Raw genomic sequence first — 16,014 nt, forward strand, 5'->3', positions numbered from 1 at the left:
GACACTCAGGAGGACCCACGGGCCAAAGGCATAGGAGTTGCAAGAGGACCTTGAGCAGCTCACCAAAGATGAAGGCCCATGTTGCAGAGAAAGCGGTGAGGATGCTGATCTTGGAGGGAAGTGATGCTGGAGCATCTTTTAGCCCAAAGATTTCTGGAGTGCTCAGCCAACAAACCTTGGCAAGGACAAGTTGACGCAGTGCACAGGGGTTTGGTCCCAGTGGTTCCGACGAGGGATACTGGCCACAAAATTGCACAGAGGGCAGATCAGGCCTCAAGTGAATTGCAGAACCACCACCTGTGTTGCTAAGCCTCGGGAAGTCCGCAGGATGACAGGAGCAGCAGACTGGTTAGCTTTGTTACGGTACCTGCAGATGCAGGCAAGTGACTCCTTCACTCCAGGGTAATTTTGTTTTCGGTGTTCTTGATGGCCACAGGTCTGTTGAAGAACCTGGAAGAAATAAAGATGACTTGAAGAACCGCAAAACCAGGAGCAGCAGGAGTCTTACTTGATGCAGTCTCGGTTCCAGTCGAAGTCCGAGTGTCAAGACAGTCGAAGAGGAACCACCCAGAGGTAAGCCCTTAAGTACCCTAAGAGAAGGGTTGGAACAACTCAAGGGTTCCTCCCGGAGAAGGGCTGGACAGAGGGTAGGATACTACCATGTCCTGTGTCCAGTTTTGTGCTAGTGCAGGAGCCAAGGGCTCCCTGAACTGGCTCAAACTGGAGTATGCAAGGAGGGCACCAAATGTGCCCTTCAAAGCAGTCTGGTGGCACTGGCAAGTGCCCTCTCCCAGTCCAATACACTAAGTCATGTCTGGGAGTTAGTCACGCCTCCCTGTGACAGGAAACCAATTGTTCTACCTTCCCCTGCTTGAGCTTGGCTCAGCAGCACTAGGGCAGAATCGTGTCTGTGGTCGTCATCAGCACTAGCTGGCTGGCAGAACCTAAAAGGCTGTTTAAGAAGATAGGGGGGTACACAAGGGAGCCCCTCAGTAGATGTTAATGTTAATGTTAAGGGGAATTTATTGAGCGCACTGTCACCGTAGGTTTCCTGGCGCTGATAGACTACCAAGGCAGAGCAGGAGAAACTTAACGGGGATGTGAAAAGAGCAGAGTTTTCAGAGATTTCCTGAAAGGCAGAAGACAAGACTCAGTCTTAAGGGAAAGTGGGAGAGAATTCCACAACTTAGGTGCCAGGTGGGAGAAGCTGCGTCCGCCTAACCTAGAAAATTTGACGCGAGGGGTAACCAGAAGCTGGAGATGAGTAGACCTCAGGGTACGAGAGGGACAGTAAGAAGTAACCAAGGACTTCACAAAAGCCGGAGAGGAACCAGTCTGGGCTTTGAAAACCAGGCAGCAGACCTTGAAGGCTATTCTTTCACTGATAGGCAGCCAGTGTAATTGATGGAGCAAAGGTCTAGCCGACTGCCATCTTGGAATCTTGAAGGCGAGTCTAGCGGCCTGGTTTTGAATAAGCTGTAGCCTGGACAGCAAGGATTTTGGGAGGCCGAGGTAAAGGGAATTGGAGAAATCCAGACGGGACATCACCAGTGCTATTATGACCTGTAGTAAGGCTTCCGGGGTCAAAAGGTGGGCAACTTTCCGTATTCTGTAGAGCTGAAACATACAAGTGGAAGTTACGGCGCTCACCTGGGCCTTGAGATTGAGCTCAGAGTCGATAATGACCCCCAGACTCTTTACACGGTCAGCTGGAAGAGGCGAAGGGCCGAGCTCAGAGGGCCAGAACTGAGGGCCCCAGAGGGAGGCGCTCCTCCCAGGAAGGAGGAGGTCAGTTTTCCCAGGATTAAGCTTTAGTTGGTTTTGATTCATCCAATGCTGGATGTGTATCATGACTGCCTGGAAGTTGATAATAGCATCAGGGGAAGTAAGGGGAAAAACAATTTGTAAGTCATCCGCGTAGTTAAACACGGTGACGTCCCACTTACCCAGGGAGTGGATAAGGGGTTGGAGATACAGATTAAAAAGGAGAGGAGACAGAGAAGAACCTTGGGGGACGCCGCAAGGTGACGGAGCGCTGGTGGCTCTGAAGGGGCCCAGTTTGACAGCTTGAGATCTTCCCTCAAGGAAAGACCTGACCCAGGTCAGAGCGACCCCACGGATTCCAGCTGACTCGACACGGTGGAGTAAGATGGCATGATCCACCGTGTCGAATGCTGCCGACAAATCCAGAAGGACCAGTGCCTGGGGGGAGCCTCTGTCAGCATTGCTTCTGAGGTTATCCATCACGGCAAGGATGACCGTCTCGGTGGAGTGGATAGGTCTAAAGCCGGCTTGATTTGATTCTAGAAAGTTGGATTCCTCAATGAATTGCGAGAGGCAGACGGTGACATGTGCCTCCAAGATCTTAGACAGGTAGGGCAGGAGGGAAATAGGCCGATAGTTTGCGAGGACCCCAGGGTCCGCGCTAGGCTTTTTCAACAGAGGCACTAGGATAGCCTCCTTGAACGACCTAGGAACTATTCCGGAGCTGAGGGAAGCATTAAGTAGGGATAAGACACTATGCGGGAAGGTGCGACAGATCTCGCGGAACACAGTAGGGGGGCAGCAATCCTTGGGGGAGCCGGATTTCACGCGCGTGGCCAATTTGGCTAAGGAGTCGGGATCAAGGGTCGGAAAACAAGTCAAGGTAGAAGTGTTAATAGAGGGGGCTGCGACAATAGCCGTAGAGGGAGAATAAGGAATAGAGTTTTTGATTGCCGAGATCTTATCGATGAAGAAAGAGTTCAAGGCATTGCATGACTCAGCAGAGGGGGCCTGGTTGGGGAGTGTCCTGGCATCAGATGTCAATTCAGCCAGGACCTTGAATATCTCTTTAGATTTATTAGGGGCAGTTAGTATTCTCTTGGAGACAAAAGCAGCATTAGTGGTGGTAATGGCTTTTTTATATTCCTTACGTGCAAGGACGTACACCTCCCTGTCGACGCTCAGATAATTGCGTCTCCACCTACGCTCCGCTTGACGTAGCTCGAGATGTTGAGATTTCAGAGCTGAATTGAACCATTTATGAGAATTACTGTGTCGGGAGCGGGGAAACCGAGAGAGGGGGGCAAATTGGTCGCTAGCCATTGTAAGCCAGTTGGTAATATTGGCATCCAGGGCATTAATGTCTAAGCTGTCACTGGAAGGGGGTTGAGTCTCAGCAAGAAATGAAAGAAAAGCAGGGAAGTCAAGCGCATTCCATTTCCTGGCAGTCCCGCCCTCTAAAGGCGGGAGTCTAGCCAAGCCCTTCACCAAAATGGAGGACTCGATCAACGAGTGATCTGACCAGACACATGGAGAAACAATCGGGCCAGAGAGTGATACCCCCAACGTCCAGATGTGATCCAAGATGTGACCCCCAATATGAGTGGGAGTGGTGACATGCTGGGTCAGATTTAAGCTGAGGAGTGTCTCGAACAATTCAGAAGCATGGGGGCCGGCGTTAGCCTGGTCATACCAGTAATTAAAATCGCCAAACATGGCGATGCGAGAGGAAGCAGTCAGCAGAGCAGCAAGCTGTTCACTGAGAGCTGCAGGAAACAGAGGCATGGATGTAGGGGGGCGGTACAGAACAATGAGAGTCAGGGCTCCAGCCTCAGAAGCGAGGCTGATGACGAGATTCTCAACCTCAGGGAGGCAAAGCGAGGAAGACGCAATAAATTTAAGATCTTTGCGTATAATTGCTGCCACTCCTCCGCCGCGGTGGGCTGTAGGCCGGTTAGCATTCAACATATAATAGCTAGGGGGCAAGGCTGCCAGAATATCAGGGAGGGAGGAATCGGACAGCCAGGTCTCGGTGAGCAGCAGGACATCAGGGTTCTCAGCGGTCAGGAGAAGGAATATATCGGAATGATGTTGAGGGAGGGAGCGTGTATTGAGATAGAGTATACGGATGCAGGACTCAGGCGGGGACGTGGCGCACAGAGCCTGATGTGTGAGTCGAGGTGAAGGCGTATCAGCCGAGATGCCAAAAGACACTAGGCGATCCCAGGTTATAGAAGAGAGGGCACAAGGAGGATGCTGCAGCGCTCTGAGTGAGGCAGCTGAGTAAGTGGATCCGGGAGCAGCATTCCAGGGCCCTGGGCCCGGCAGGCCGCGGACGGGCGCAGACGGGCTTAACTCAGGCGCAACTCCGGCGCGCCTACGTCGCGCCCGCTGCGCTCGTCCGCTGCGCTTCCGGAGAAGGGGGGCCATTTTATAGGGCTGAGGGCGGGAGGGGCCGAGCGCTAGTCCGCTCGCCTCCGTTCCACTACAGGCTCCTCACCCAAGATGGCGGCCAAAGTCAGGTCCCGGGCAGCGCTATGATCGCCAGCCACGAGACAGATCAGAGCAAATGCGCAACTGAGAGCCCAGTAAGTATATACACATAAAATCGACCTGCACAACAAAAAAAAGGGGGTTAACAGGCAGAGTACAGCTAAAATACACAATTCAGTATTAAAATCGTTTTTAGAATCTATGCGTGATCACGGAGCCCGGTAAGGCATCTGGCTACCGTGAACGTCTATAGATGGGATCATACTTCCAACATTGCGATAGGTGTTGGGGTATGATGCCAACATGTTTGATACCAAACATGACCAGGTTCGGGCAGCCACTTTATAGTTAGACATCTTGTAATGACTGATGTCCACTATGTGTATTTAAATAGCTGACCGCACTTACAAAGCCAGGAGAATCAACTCTGGTTTTATAGGGGTGTCCTGCTCATGCAAGGGCACCCTCACACTTATAACTAAGCACCCTGCCCTCTCAACTGAAGAGCATGCCATAGGGGTGTCTTATATGTTTAAAGTGAAGTGACCTCAGATATAAGGAAACTCCTATCTGCCGTGTGAGGTGCAAGCACCAACTCACACAGGCTGCAAGCCTGTTGTCACAGTTTACGGGGGCTCCAATGGTTGGCACAAAACGTGCTGCAGCCCATGGGAGACCCCTGGTGTACCTATGCCCTAGGTACCCTAGTACCATATACAAGGGACTTAAACGGGTACCCCAGTGGCCCATTGTGGATGTACAAAAGTACTTACCATGGTCAATTTAGGGAGAAAGCACTGTGACTGGGATCCTGATTAGCAGGATCCCAGTCAGACTAGGTCAAAAACACACTGACACCAAGCAAAAAGTGGGGCTAAACACGAAAGCAGATCCTACTTTCCTACAGATACTCATCAGCCAATAGAACAGTGCTCTGTGACAGAAGTGACTCTCCTAAGAGAGACTCTTCCTAAAAGATTGAAAATGGACATAGAGTTTGATTCGGATACAAAAATAATCAAAAATTAAGAACGACTCATTTGTCTAAAGAGCTTGATCCAGCTTGATTCTCCTTTCCAGGACTGTTGCTTCTAGACTTCTTCTATAGTTGCTCCTTAAGTTCTCCCAAAACCATTTTGGTGATGGAACAGTCTGCATCAACCAGGGCTTCACTTCGTGTAGACATTCGAGACAGTCATGTATTTTCCCTTTTCTCTTGCTTTGGATCTTTCATAGGTTATTTTCTCTCTGCAGCTGGGCATCCACAATAGTATGAATTAGCCAAAATATTGTTAAAATAGCAATCAAATAGCCTTAGGCCCTAAAACAATGTTTTTCCATAGCAGCACATTCACTTCATTGAAGAGCATCCTGATTTGAGCTAATCGGGTGACTGCACCAAGCACACCCACTCACCCTAGAGGCTACCATAACTTACATTTGCTTTTTCTGAATGTTCTGACTTTATGGCCGGGGCAGATTTCAGGCCACATGCCAGCCTTTCTTCAAAGATGCCAACCTCGCCTCAGAAAGTGAAGAAATCTCTCTTAAAACCTTCTTGGCTTGTGGCATAAAAAGATCTATGTGTATGACCCGCAGCTTAAGTGCATTTACAACCTTGACCTTAAACATAAAGAATCCAAATATGACATTTGTAAATCTTTACATTCAAGACTTTACGTCACCCAGACAAGCCCTTAGCTTTGTTCATTCACGAACTCAAGAAAGTTGCCCATGCCTTCTCAAACAATGATGATTCTGCTAGACGTGCACCTTTTGGAGCTTCTAATTAAAAGGTGCAGAAGAAAGAAAGGCACCTAGAGGTCCCTGCAATGCTGACTAAAAGGTGCCTGTGAAATTTACTGCTCACAAAAAGCAGTTTACCTTTCTTACTCCAAGCTCCCACCTTCCTTATGGCTCTGTGCCTAGAAAGAAAAACATGCAACACGAATTCTCACTGGACATCTTGTCACCTCTCCCACCAATTGTATCATTGATGACCGCCTTGGCGACAGTGAAGGAAGTCATGTTATCTGTTTCTCCTTCGTTGATACCCCCTACCTCATTGTTGTCAAATGTCCCCTCATAGTTGTCAATGGTTACCTCCTTTTCTTGGCCGATCTTCACCTCAACTATGGTCTTCTTGTCATTGTGTACTTTCTTGATGACTGGGAGCTATTATAACTCCTTCTGTGTCACTCTTCACAGCCAGACCTTTGGATATTGAAGATTACCCTTACACCATTGCTGCAAGTGCCTCTACGCTTTTTGCCGTATCCCTCTCCTCTGAAAGTGATGAACTGTCCTTTTACTCATATTTTAACACAGATGGGGAAGATGATGTTCAGGGGGTTGTTTCAAATGGGGAGCCATCCCAGACTGTCTACAGCCCAGAGTGCTTAAAGGTCCAGTATGTTTTGCAAATTCATTAGGATGCACCACAATACCATTACCAGGACGATCACTATGAGGACACAGACATTTTGATGACTATAAGTTGTATTATCAATGCGACTTCACTAGAGACTGACGTTATTCAAGAGAACTCCAGGCGGCGCAGGATACAATTGACTTCAGATCGTTTCAACAAATGATGGAGAATTTATGAACAAGAGTGGTAAATCAATTCCTGCCTCACTAATAGCTTTTGCCATTGATCAGTCCATCACATCCAATATCGGAGCACCCTCTAGCTCTCTTACCTCCTTTGCATTGGGCACTCCCACCTCCTTCTCAGTCCCTGTATTTGCAAATTCCTTTTACAGCAGAGCGTAACAGGGTATCTGAGAGAACAGATTATTGTGAATGAGGTCAAAAAAAGGAGGATGCACAGAAAGAGGAGGACTCTGATCCATATACCAGTGATCAACGGACAACTGTGAAGCTTCGATCGTACTGGAAAATGGGCAGGCAGCACCACGACAAACAGACGCTGCTCCGGATGACATTGCCAAGACTCATGCATCTGTAATGATTGGGCTTCCCATGACAATCGTCAGAGCAGCATGCCAATTGCCTCTTTGAGCCGTTATGACAGACTTCACCCTGTTTTTGGAACTTTTGTCAAATGACAAAAAAGATGCAGCAAAGCAATCAAGAAAAAGAGGAAGCTAGTGCCTAAGCTGCCTTAATTGATGCAGCTGTGGATGTCTCCAGGCTTCAAGGGCAGCAACTGTCATCAGGGACTGCAATGGCTTAAGAGCACCTTCTTTTGATCTGAAGTGCAGGAAAAGTCCTAGTGCCTGTTTATGGCCAAAAGTGGTGCGGCAAACATGTGGAGGATGTGCTGTAAGGCAGTGGTTCTTAACCTGTTGTCCGAAGAACCCTGGGGATCCGCAAGGCCTTCTCATGAGGTCCTAACTATAATTATTGCAAATTAAATAATATTAAAATTAATTAGAATCAATAAAGTATATACAATTAGGAAGCAACATTGACAATTTGAACACTTTTTCTGTATTTGAATGTGAATTACACAGACTATTTGATAATTTGAGCATTTGTTTGGTGTATACTTGTTTTTGTACTTTTGTGTATTGTTTTCAGGTGCAAATTGGAGACATTGTTGAGGCCGGGAGTCCCCCTGCTTCCAATTTTGACTCAGTGGGGGTCCCCGGCTTCCAGTAATGATTCATTAGGGGTCCACAGAAGTCAAAAGGTTAAGAACCTCTGCTGTAATGCATAAGGATAGATGCAGGCATGGGGCTCTCACTTTGTATGTTGTAGTTGTATAAGCCTCCTGGAATTCCTGGATGTAGAAAATTGCTGAACTTCAAAGGTATCTCCTTGCTGGCTGGATCCCACTACAGACAGTGCAGCCAGTAATTACAGTTTTTCAAAGACCAAGAATGTACCAGGAATTACAGACAAAACTACAGCAGGGCTCCACAATTACAAAGAGAAACCCTTGTTTGCCTGTGGTTAACATACAAACAAGAAAACCTGACTTCCTTAAGCTGCCCCGCCCTCTGTCAGAATTTGTGGGTCTCGAACAACAGAGTCAGAAGACAATTTGCCCCACTCCCTAGGAAGTAGCTTTGCTGAAGGGAACAAAACAACAAAGTTAAGGAATGCAATAATGGTGAGATAATTAAAGTGCTAGTGAAGTAGCCAATACAACACAGAAAGTTGAGATGCACCTTCCTAAGGGAAGTGGGCTACTTATAAAGCCCAGCTGCCAGTCATGACCTGGAACCTTCACCAGTCATGACCTGACCTTCACCAGTGATGAGCCTGACACCATAGTTAACATAAACTGATCCTCCAGAACCTTCCTGGTTTTCCCATGAATAATCTATGGTGACCATTCCCAGTGATGAATCCAGAGTCCACTTAACTCTCTTAGTCTGGACACCTTTCACCGATGGGAATAAAAATTGAGATCATCACTCCAAGTTGTTGTGCAATCCAGATTGTTTGTTTCAATTCACAATAGACTATGTACAGAAGCTGACATCCTTCAGCCAAAGATTGACCTCACCAACTGCACTAGCTTCAGCAGGATATTCTCAAACTGCTGAAGGGTACAATCGAAAAGTGCTCAAAATCCAATGCAATCAGGGCTTCTTTTTCTTGTTCAAAAAAGAAGACTGGCATCTGGAGTACATCATTGATCTACAGAATCTGAACAAGTTATTAAAGAGACAGTCCTTCAGAACGATCACATTGCAGGAGACCGTTTCGCTACTACATTAAAGCAAATTCCAACATTCTTAGAGTTTCAAGATGCTTATATCCTATTCATTGGGTTTAAAGGCAATATATGTGATTTTCCATAGCTAGTTAGTACTATGAGTTTGCAGCCCTCCATTTGTTTTCAAGTCACCCCAATAGTCTTCTGCAATGTTAATGTTAAAAGTTCTTATAAAGCGCAATCAATCATCCTGGGTAGGATATCACGGCGCTATAGTGACAGTGATGAAATGAAAGGTAAGTACAAGATGGTTAATTTTAGTCAAGTTTAGGGAAGAGAAATGTTTTCAGTTGCTTCCTGAAGGACAGGAAGCTGTCTGCTAATCTAAGATTCACAGGCAGCTCGTTCCAACTGGTCGCCGCCAGGTGTCCAACACCACGGGCAGTGCACATATGGAAAGAGGGCTGCCAGGTGTTTCCTACTTGAACGACAGGCTTATAAAATATTCAATAGCGAAATAAGCAGAAGATTCAACAAATGTCTGTCTGCACTACGGTGATTGGGCCTTACTCTGATTCTGAGGGAAATTCTTCTGTATCACTGAACACTTCCCTAGCTTTCTTTGGTGCACACTTCAACACTGATCTAAGGAAAGCGCTTCCTTCCTGGGGGCAAGTGACTTTATTGATGGCCTTAACTACAACCACTTTCAATTGTACTTAATTTCCAGGCATGCAGTACAAGTTGATTCCTCACTGAAGACTGTAGATGTGGCCCCTCCAGTAGAGACCTGCATAATAATTGGCGGCAAGCCAAGGGTTCATGGGAGGATGAAGTGATTGTGACTAACTGGCCAAAACAGACATTGGTGTGTTGAATGCCACATCTTTCAAAGGGCATTCCGTTTTAGCATCATACAATAACAACACACGAGTCAATGAATGAACTGGGAGCACACATGAAAACTTCACAGTGAGAGGAAATTGGTCCGACGTCAAGAAAAGTCTTCATATCATATTAGTTCTGTGCTTTTTGATTAGGTCTGCAGACTGTCCTTCATCATCTATGAAACACAAAATCTGTGCATTAGATTTTCAAGCAAGACAGGACTAGATAACTAATTCTGTCAGAGGATGCTCTGCAGTCGTGGGACCCAGCAATTTTGAGTATTGCGTGGCGGCAAAAGGTCTGTTGGGGCTTTCTAAGCAATCAGGCAGATACCTTTAGTTTGAACCCTTCCAGAATGCCAGCAGTGGGAGCTCCATAGCAATGGAGACCATCAGCTCTTTCACCAATGGAGTCATCCTATCAGTGATCTGTTCTATAGTCGAGAAAACAAAAAATGCTATCGCTTTGAAAGCAGGTATGACCAGCTGTGGACTTCAGTGTTTTCAACAAGCTACTTCAATATCTTTGGATACATTTTTCCACCGTTTGGCTTGTTCCTGAAAGTCCTCACCGGAGGGAGGAGGGAACCGGGCAAGAAGATAATGGTCACTCATGCATGGCCAAGACAGTTTTGGTATACTGAAGTGTTTCACTGAAAAGATTCCCTTTGAAACTGGTAGATATCCGAAACATTTTTGCCTGAAGGAATGATGCATTCCAGTCATGTTATTTGTGCCGCTGCAGACTCATTGGGTTTTGGAACGCACTGATATTGCTATTGTCTGGCAATGCAGCACATGCCTTGTCTTCATGTTACAGCCCTCAAGCCTAAAGCACAACACAGGTTTCTAAACCTTCTTTTCTGCTGAAGCACATTAAGAGGCTCACCAACAGTTGAAGAAATGCAGCAAATGGAAGTGGAGTTGGAAACTTTTAATGCTGTTGTTTTAGAGAAAACATCAGTATGGACTTTGAATGTAGAAACTCAGCATAGGGTTCAAACCTCTCTACGGTCCCAGTGGTATCACCAGCAGAAGCACAAGCAACCTTATCAATGTTAAAGGACAACAAAAGAGAGAGGGTCAACAAAAACCAGTGACTGCAAGAAAAACTCCCACAAAGCAGCGCTTTTTTCCTTGTCCTTCACCTCTTCTGTAGGGGGAAGCATGAAGAATCATCTCAAATTGTAAAAAAAGGTTTAGAAAAGACATGCGAATGCTGAGATTCAAGCCATCTCCTTCAGCCATACCTCTAAAGAAATCTTCTTAATATCCGAGACACGCTTCAACAAATAGTCGTCTCTTTTCTCAACAGGGAGCAGTTTTAGGGGGTCCTCATTCCCTAAAATGAATAGCGAATTTATTCCTGTTAGTTTCTGACTTGAAAGAAGGGACCCTATATATAGATCTGCAAGATGTTTACTTTCACATCTCATTTGCTGAACACTCGTAGACAAAATTCTTAACATTAATTGTGGGTAGTGATCATTATCAGGACAAGGATCTTTTATTTAGTCTAAATTCAGCTCATAGGACTTTTTCCAAATGCATGATGGTTGTGGCCATCCATCTCAGGAAATAGGTTTTTTTATATCCTTGCTTCTACGACTGGTTCATTGTAGAATCAACATTTCAGAGCACTCTGCATCACTTTAAAGTGACTGGTTCCATTCTTCATTAACCCTGATCTAAGTGTCAATCAGACAAAGTTCATGTTGATCTGAGTTCAATCATCCATTACCTAGGATCCGTGCTAGATACACAGGTGGCAATAGTGTAACCTTAGGAGCACGGATTTGATTCTAGCTCTATAAACGTGTGGTGTTTCTGTCTTCTAAGAAAATGCATCAGACATCTGGGATAGGTCGTGTATATAGATGAGCTTCAGTTGAGAGGAACGTGTCCAAAAAAGAGCTGTCCTACTACATCAACCTTCTAGAGTTGAGAACACTTCACTTGCCCCTTAATGCTTTTCTCTCTTCCTTCAAGACAAACTCTTTAATGATGCAGACTGACAATACCACAACAATTCATTATCTACACACACAGTAAGGGACGTGGGCCAAGGTTCTGTCTCACTAAAACCACACAATTTGGAGACGGGTTAGATTCTGGAATCTGCCAATCCCCTCCATTCATCTCCCAGGAGTTCAAAACGTAGAAGCAGATTCTCACTGAATGTTGTAAGAACCTCAAATGGATGGTAAAGGATGCAATGCAATGCTTAACGACATCTGTTGCGAATAGGAGAGTCCCTCAAATGGACTTCTTCCAAAATACTCAAAACAAAAAATGTCCAGATTACTCCTCCAGTTTTGACCTCCCAGAAACGAATGGAAATGGTCTGTAGATCAAACTGTTGAGGAAGTTTAACTGCACCTTATCTAATAACTGATTCTGTGGTTATCCTCAAACAAACATTCTTTAAGGCTTGGAGGACTGTGATAACCACAGACTGGCTACGCTGATGATATTTCTTCACTCTTTACAAACCTTTGAATGTACTACCTATTTTCCATATGGATCAGGGGAGAAAAGGGTGCACATCATTCCTAAAGACCATTTTATTACGCAGATAACAAAATAAACTGTAGCCCTTAATCTATATTCTATTCTATATTTCTTACTGTTTTTAATGCTCATCGATCTTCACGTAGCAGAGAGACCACCCACCTACCTGCTATACAAGCGAAATCTATTTTACAAGTTCGGAAGCCTGAAAGCATGCAATATGGACACTTGAACCTCCAGCAAGATTGTATGGACATTCTAAATGCATCTAAACATCCATCTACCCGGTGTTTAAATGCTTTTAAACTGGAGGGTTTTTCTTTTGGTTTATATTGAAGAACATAAACCCAACCAGATGCTAGGATGAAGCAGCATTCCCTTACTGTCAATATTTGACAAATACTGGGCTGCATTTTTCTTCAGTTAAGGCCCATCTTGCAGCCATTAGTACTTAGAGAAAATGTCCTTCACAAACATTTTTTCCAGACTCCCAGTGATTAATATTTTCCTAGGGTGGATTTGCAAGGTGCTTAATATAGTTCTTCCTGAGTTAATGTGTTCTCTTTTGCGCCTATCCATAGAGCAGTGTAAGAGCACTTAACCTCGTAAGGAGCGTTTCAGGTTGAGATTACCTCGGCATGCTCGGTTAGTGAGATCCAGGCTGTATTCACCTGAACTGCAAATAGTATTCCATCAGAATAAGGTACTAATAAAAATTCCACCCAGTGTTCTGCAGATGGGCACTGTGTATATTTTTGTTTTTAAATTGTTTTTTCTTGAGCAAGGTTTCAGTGTTTAAAAGGATTTCCCTGGAAGAGGACTAGGATTACAGGAAAATAATTGTATCTTTTGAATCTTATCTAGAAGAGAAGTTTGTGGCAGGGGATTGTGAACTTGTTACGCTTTACAAGGCATCTGCCCATTTTAGGCTAAAATACTATACGTGGATAGCATATGTCTTCACTGCAGCTCTGATCAAATATTGGCGCAACACTGCCATGTTTTTCTGTAAACTACAGTTCACTGTTGTACCCAGCAGCAGGCAGGAACAGCCATAAAGAGTGATGGTGGGGTCTTCTAGCTTCAGTAGTTACTTCCAGCCGTGGTTGCTGCAGGTAAGAGCGGCGGGGCCAGGTGAGGTGGGTTTTCGAGAGATGACCACGAGAAAAAATTATTTATTTATTTTATTTTCCCATATTGTCGTTTCTCGAAATCCCCCTTCCTGGCCCCACCGCCCCACCACTCTTACCTGCAGCCGCCGCGGCTGGTTACTTCACATCGTCAATAGTTTTCCCCACCCAGGCATGCATTTGTTCTGAATTCTTTTGCCTTCTAAATACGTTGGATACACCCTAACTTCTTCCCAGTACCTCAGCAGAGATGCAGAACCGGACCCATTCTTCTGTCTCTCCATAGCCCCTAATTTTCAGGATCTGTGTACCTGAAACAGTGACACATTTGTCAATTTCTCTTTAGGCATTTACCACATAGTCCCTCTCCCCTTATCCTCACCCTTGTCACCCATTTCCCTTGCCGTCATGTGGCAATTCCACCATCTTTTTGAGATGAGACATAAATGTTATCTGAACAGGAAAGCTTCAATGTATATATTTGGAACTCTATTTCGGCAGTATTGTTGTTTGATGTTTTTACCTCTATTGGTTTCCTTTTTTTCCTCCGCCCTGGGGGAGAACTGAGATTACAAGTAATTAACCTTTTCTTGCTAATGTTATGCAAACATGCAGTGTATCAAGGGGGTTAACATTCTACAGTCAATCTCTTGGCCAATTTAAAATAAATCCCTATAAGTGGATTACATATACCTCTACAAAAGCCTATGTCTAATGTTGGTTTAACAGCTCAAAGTGCTTTATAAGCTACATTTCACTGTCATTTGCAGTAGTGATTTCTGGGGTCTTTGCCATGCATAGTCATCTTGGTGTCTCTTAGCCTTAGTGGATCCTTCACACGGTCGGCAGTGGCCTCACACCCAGGAATGCAGTAGTTTTGTGTTGCTCTGCCTTCTTATAATTCAAGATAGGAGAGGAGCCCCGCACATGCTAACTTGTCCAAGCCACCTCATTGGAAGTCTTGAAGCGTACTGGATCTCCCTAGCCCCTCATTTTAAGGATTTGCGTCTGAACCAGTGTCCCGTTTGGCAATTTTTCTTCCAGTGTTCCCAACCCATTCTCCCCCTTCACTGATTGTGAAACAGTCCCACCTGCTGTTTGGGATGAGACTGAAATGGTATCTGAGATCGAAAGCTTCAAGGTATATATTTGTGGCTCTGTTTTGGCTGTCTTGATATGTAATATTTTTTTAATATATACCATTTTTTTCCTCCTTTGCTCTGTCTCACCATCCCTGTTCTTGTTGCTCAGATGACACGTTTACTGCTTGCCCGAGGCAGCAATATCAACTATGTCAGCAAGACTGGAGACACGGCTCTTCACATAATGGTGAAACGCTCGCGCTTCGATTGTGCCATGGTGCTGCTGACGCATGGTGCTGATGCAAACGCACAAGGGGAGGGCGGGAACACCCCTCTACATCTGGCTATGAAGGTATGTAAATCTAGAATTTGTGGTTTGATACAATGCTCTGCTAGGGTCAGCACTTTAGGGCAAATGTATCTTGGGGCTGTAGTACTGTGTTGCTCTGTTTTGGAGGAGGAGTGTAGTGTAGATCGCCCAACGCCTGAAGTTCTGATTATGTAAGAACACATCTGTGCCAGCTTCCATCTCTATTCCATGTTCTCACAGCTCTTTTCATTGACATATTCGTTTCTGTAATTCTAACTCAACCAGACCCCACAAAATCAACTGGTCCATGTACAGCACCTGAATTCTGACAGACTCCAGCAGTGATAAATATGTTCTCTGACAAGCATCACTGCTCCATGGAGCTCAGCCATTGCCATAAACATGGCATAATTAATAAATGGTTCCATGTACTGCTGTGTTGGAGACACAATTGGGATCCAGGGATTGCTTGCCTTGACTCATTGCATTGCTTAGTCAGTGTACAGTCAGATACAGAAGTGGGTGGCTGCTCAGTTGATAACATTGGTGGGATACAGATGTGTAGTACTGTGCTTTGCTCAGTTGCCAGCGGTGAGATGCTGATGTGCTCTAGTATTGTGTATTGATCAATTGGTGCTGCTGTCAGAGATTTTGCATGGCTGGTTGCTATGGGGTGGCTGAAATCAATCAATGAATAGCTTTATTCGGAAGAATGATAACAACCCAAAAAGCACATACAATTACGTCAGATTATAAAAAACCTAAAAACAAATAAAATAATAATTATAAATTTAAAACATAGCAATATGTGTTAAAATAATTTTAGGACAACATAGACCCACGAATTTGCACAGCACATATTAAAAAGACCCCAACATGCAAAACAATGTCATCATTGGGTAGGGTCATTAAAAGTCTGAGGGCTGGCCTGCATTGTCCAGTGCTTTGTAAATACATTTTTAGAACCCTTGTTAAAAACAATCTCATATACCTTACACAAAATTTACAAAAGAAGATAAAATGGAGCATTGATTGGCCTGAAACATTATCATAGGGATGAAGTAGCAAAGATCGCTGGTGGCTGGAATCATATATGTGTTGTTAAGCTGTGTAGTGATGATCTTTGCTGAAATGATATCATACAGATCATGCTTGCCATTATTATCTCCAGGGCTCCTGGCCCTCAGTGTTCTCCATGTGGCCC

At 45.0% G+C, this 16,014-nt stretch overlaps 1 protein-coding gene across 2 annotated transcripts in view; it reads left to right on the top strand.

The window, feature by feature from the left end:
• PLA2G6 (phospholipase A2 group VI) overlaps positions 1–16,014 on the top strand; it is a 269,817-nt gene that overhangs the window by 105,215 nt on the left and 148,588 nt on the right. For both annotated transcript variants that reach the window (XM_085601318.1, XM_085601319.1), the window contains exon 7: positions 14,670–14,852. In XM_085601318.1, coding sequence (XP_085457444.1) covers positions 14,670–14,852 — 183 coding nt within the window. The remainder of the gene's footprint in view (positions 1–14,669; positions 14,853–16,014) is intronic.

Source organism: Triturus cristatus, chromosome 4_2 (assembly GCF_964204655.1).
Source record: "Triturus cristatus chromosome 4_2, aTriCri1.1, whole genome shotgun sequence".
Lineage (NCBI taxonomy): Eukaryota > Metazoa > Chordata > Amphibia > Caudata > Salamandridae > Triturus > Triturus cristatus.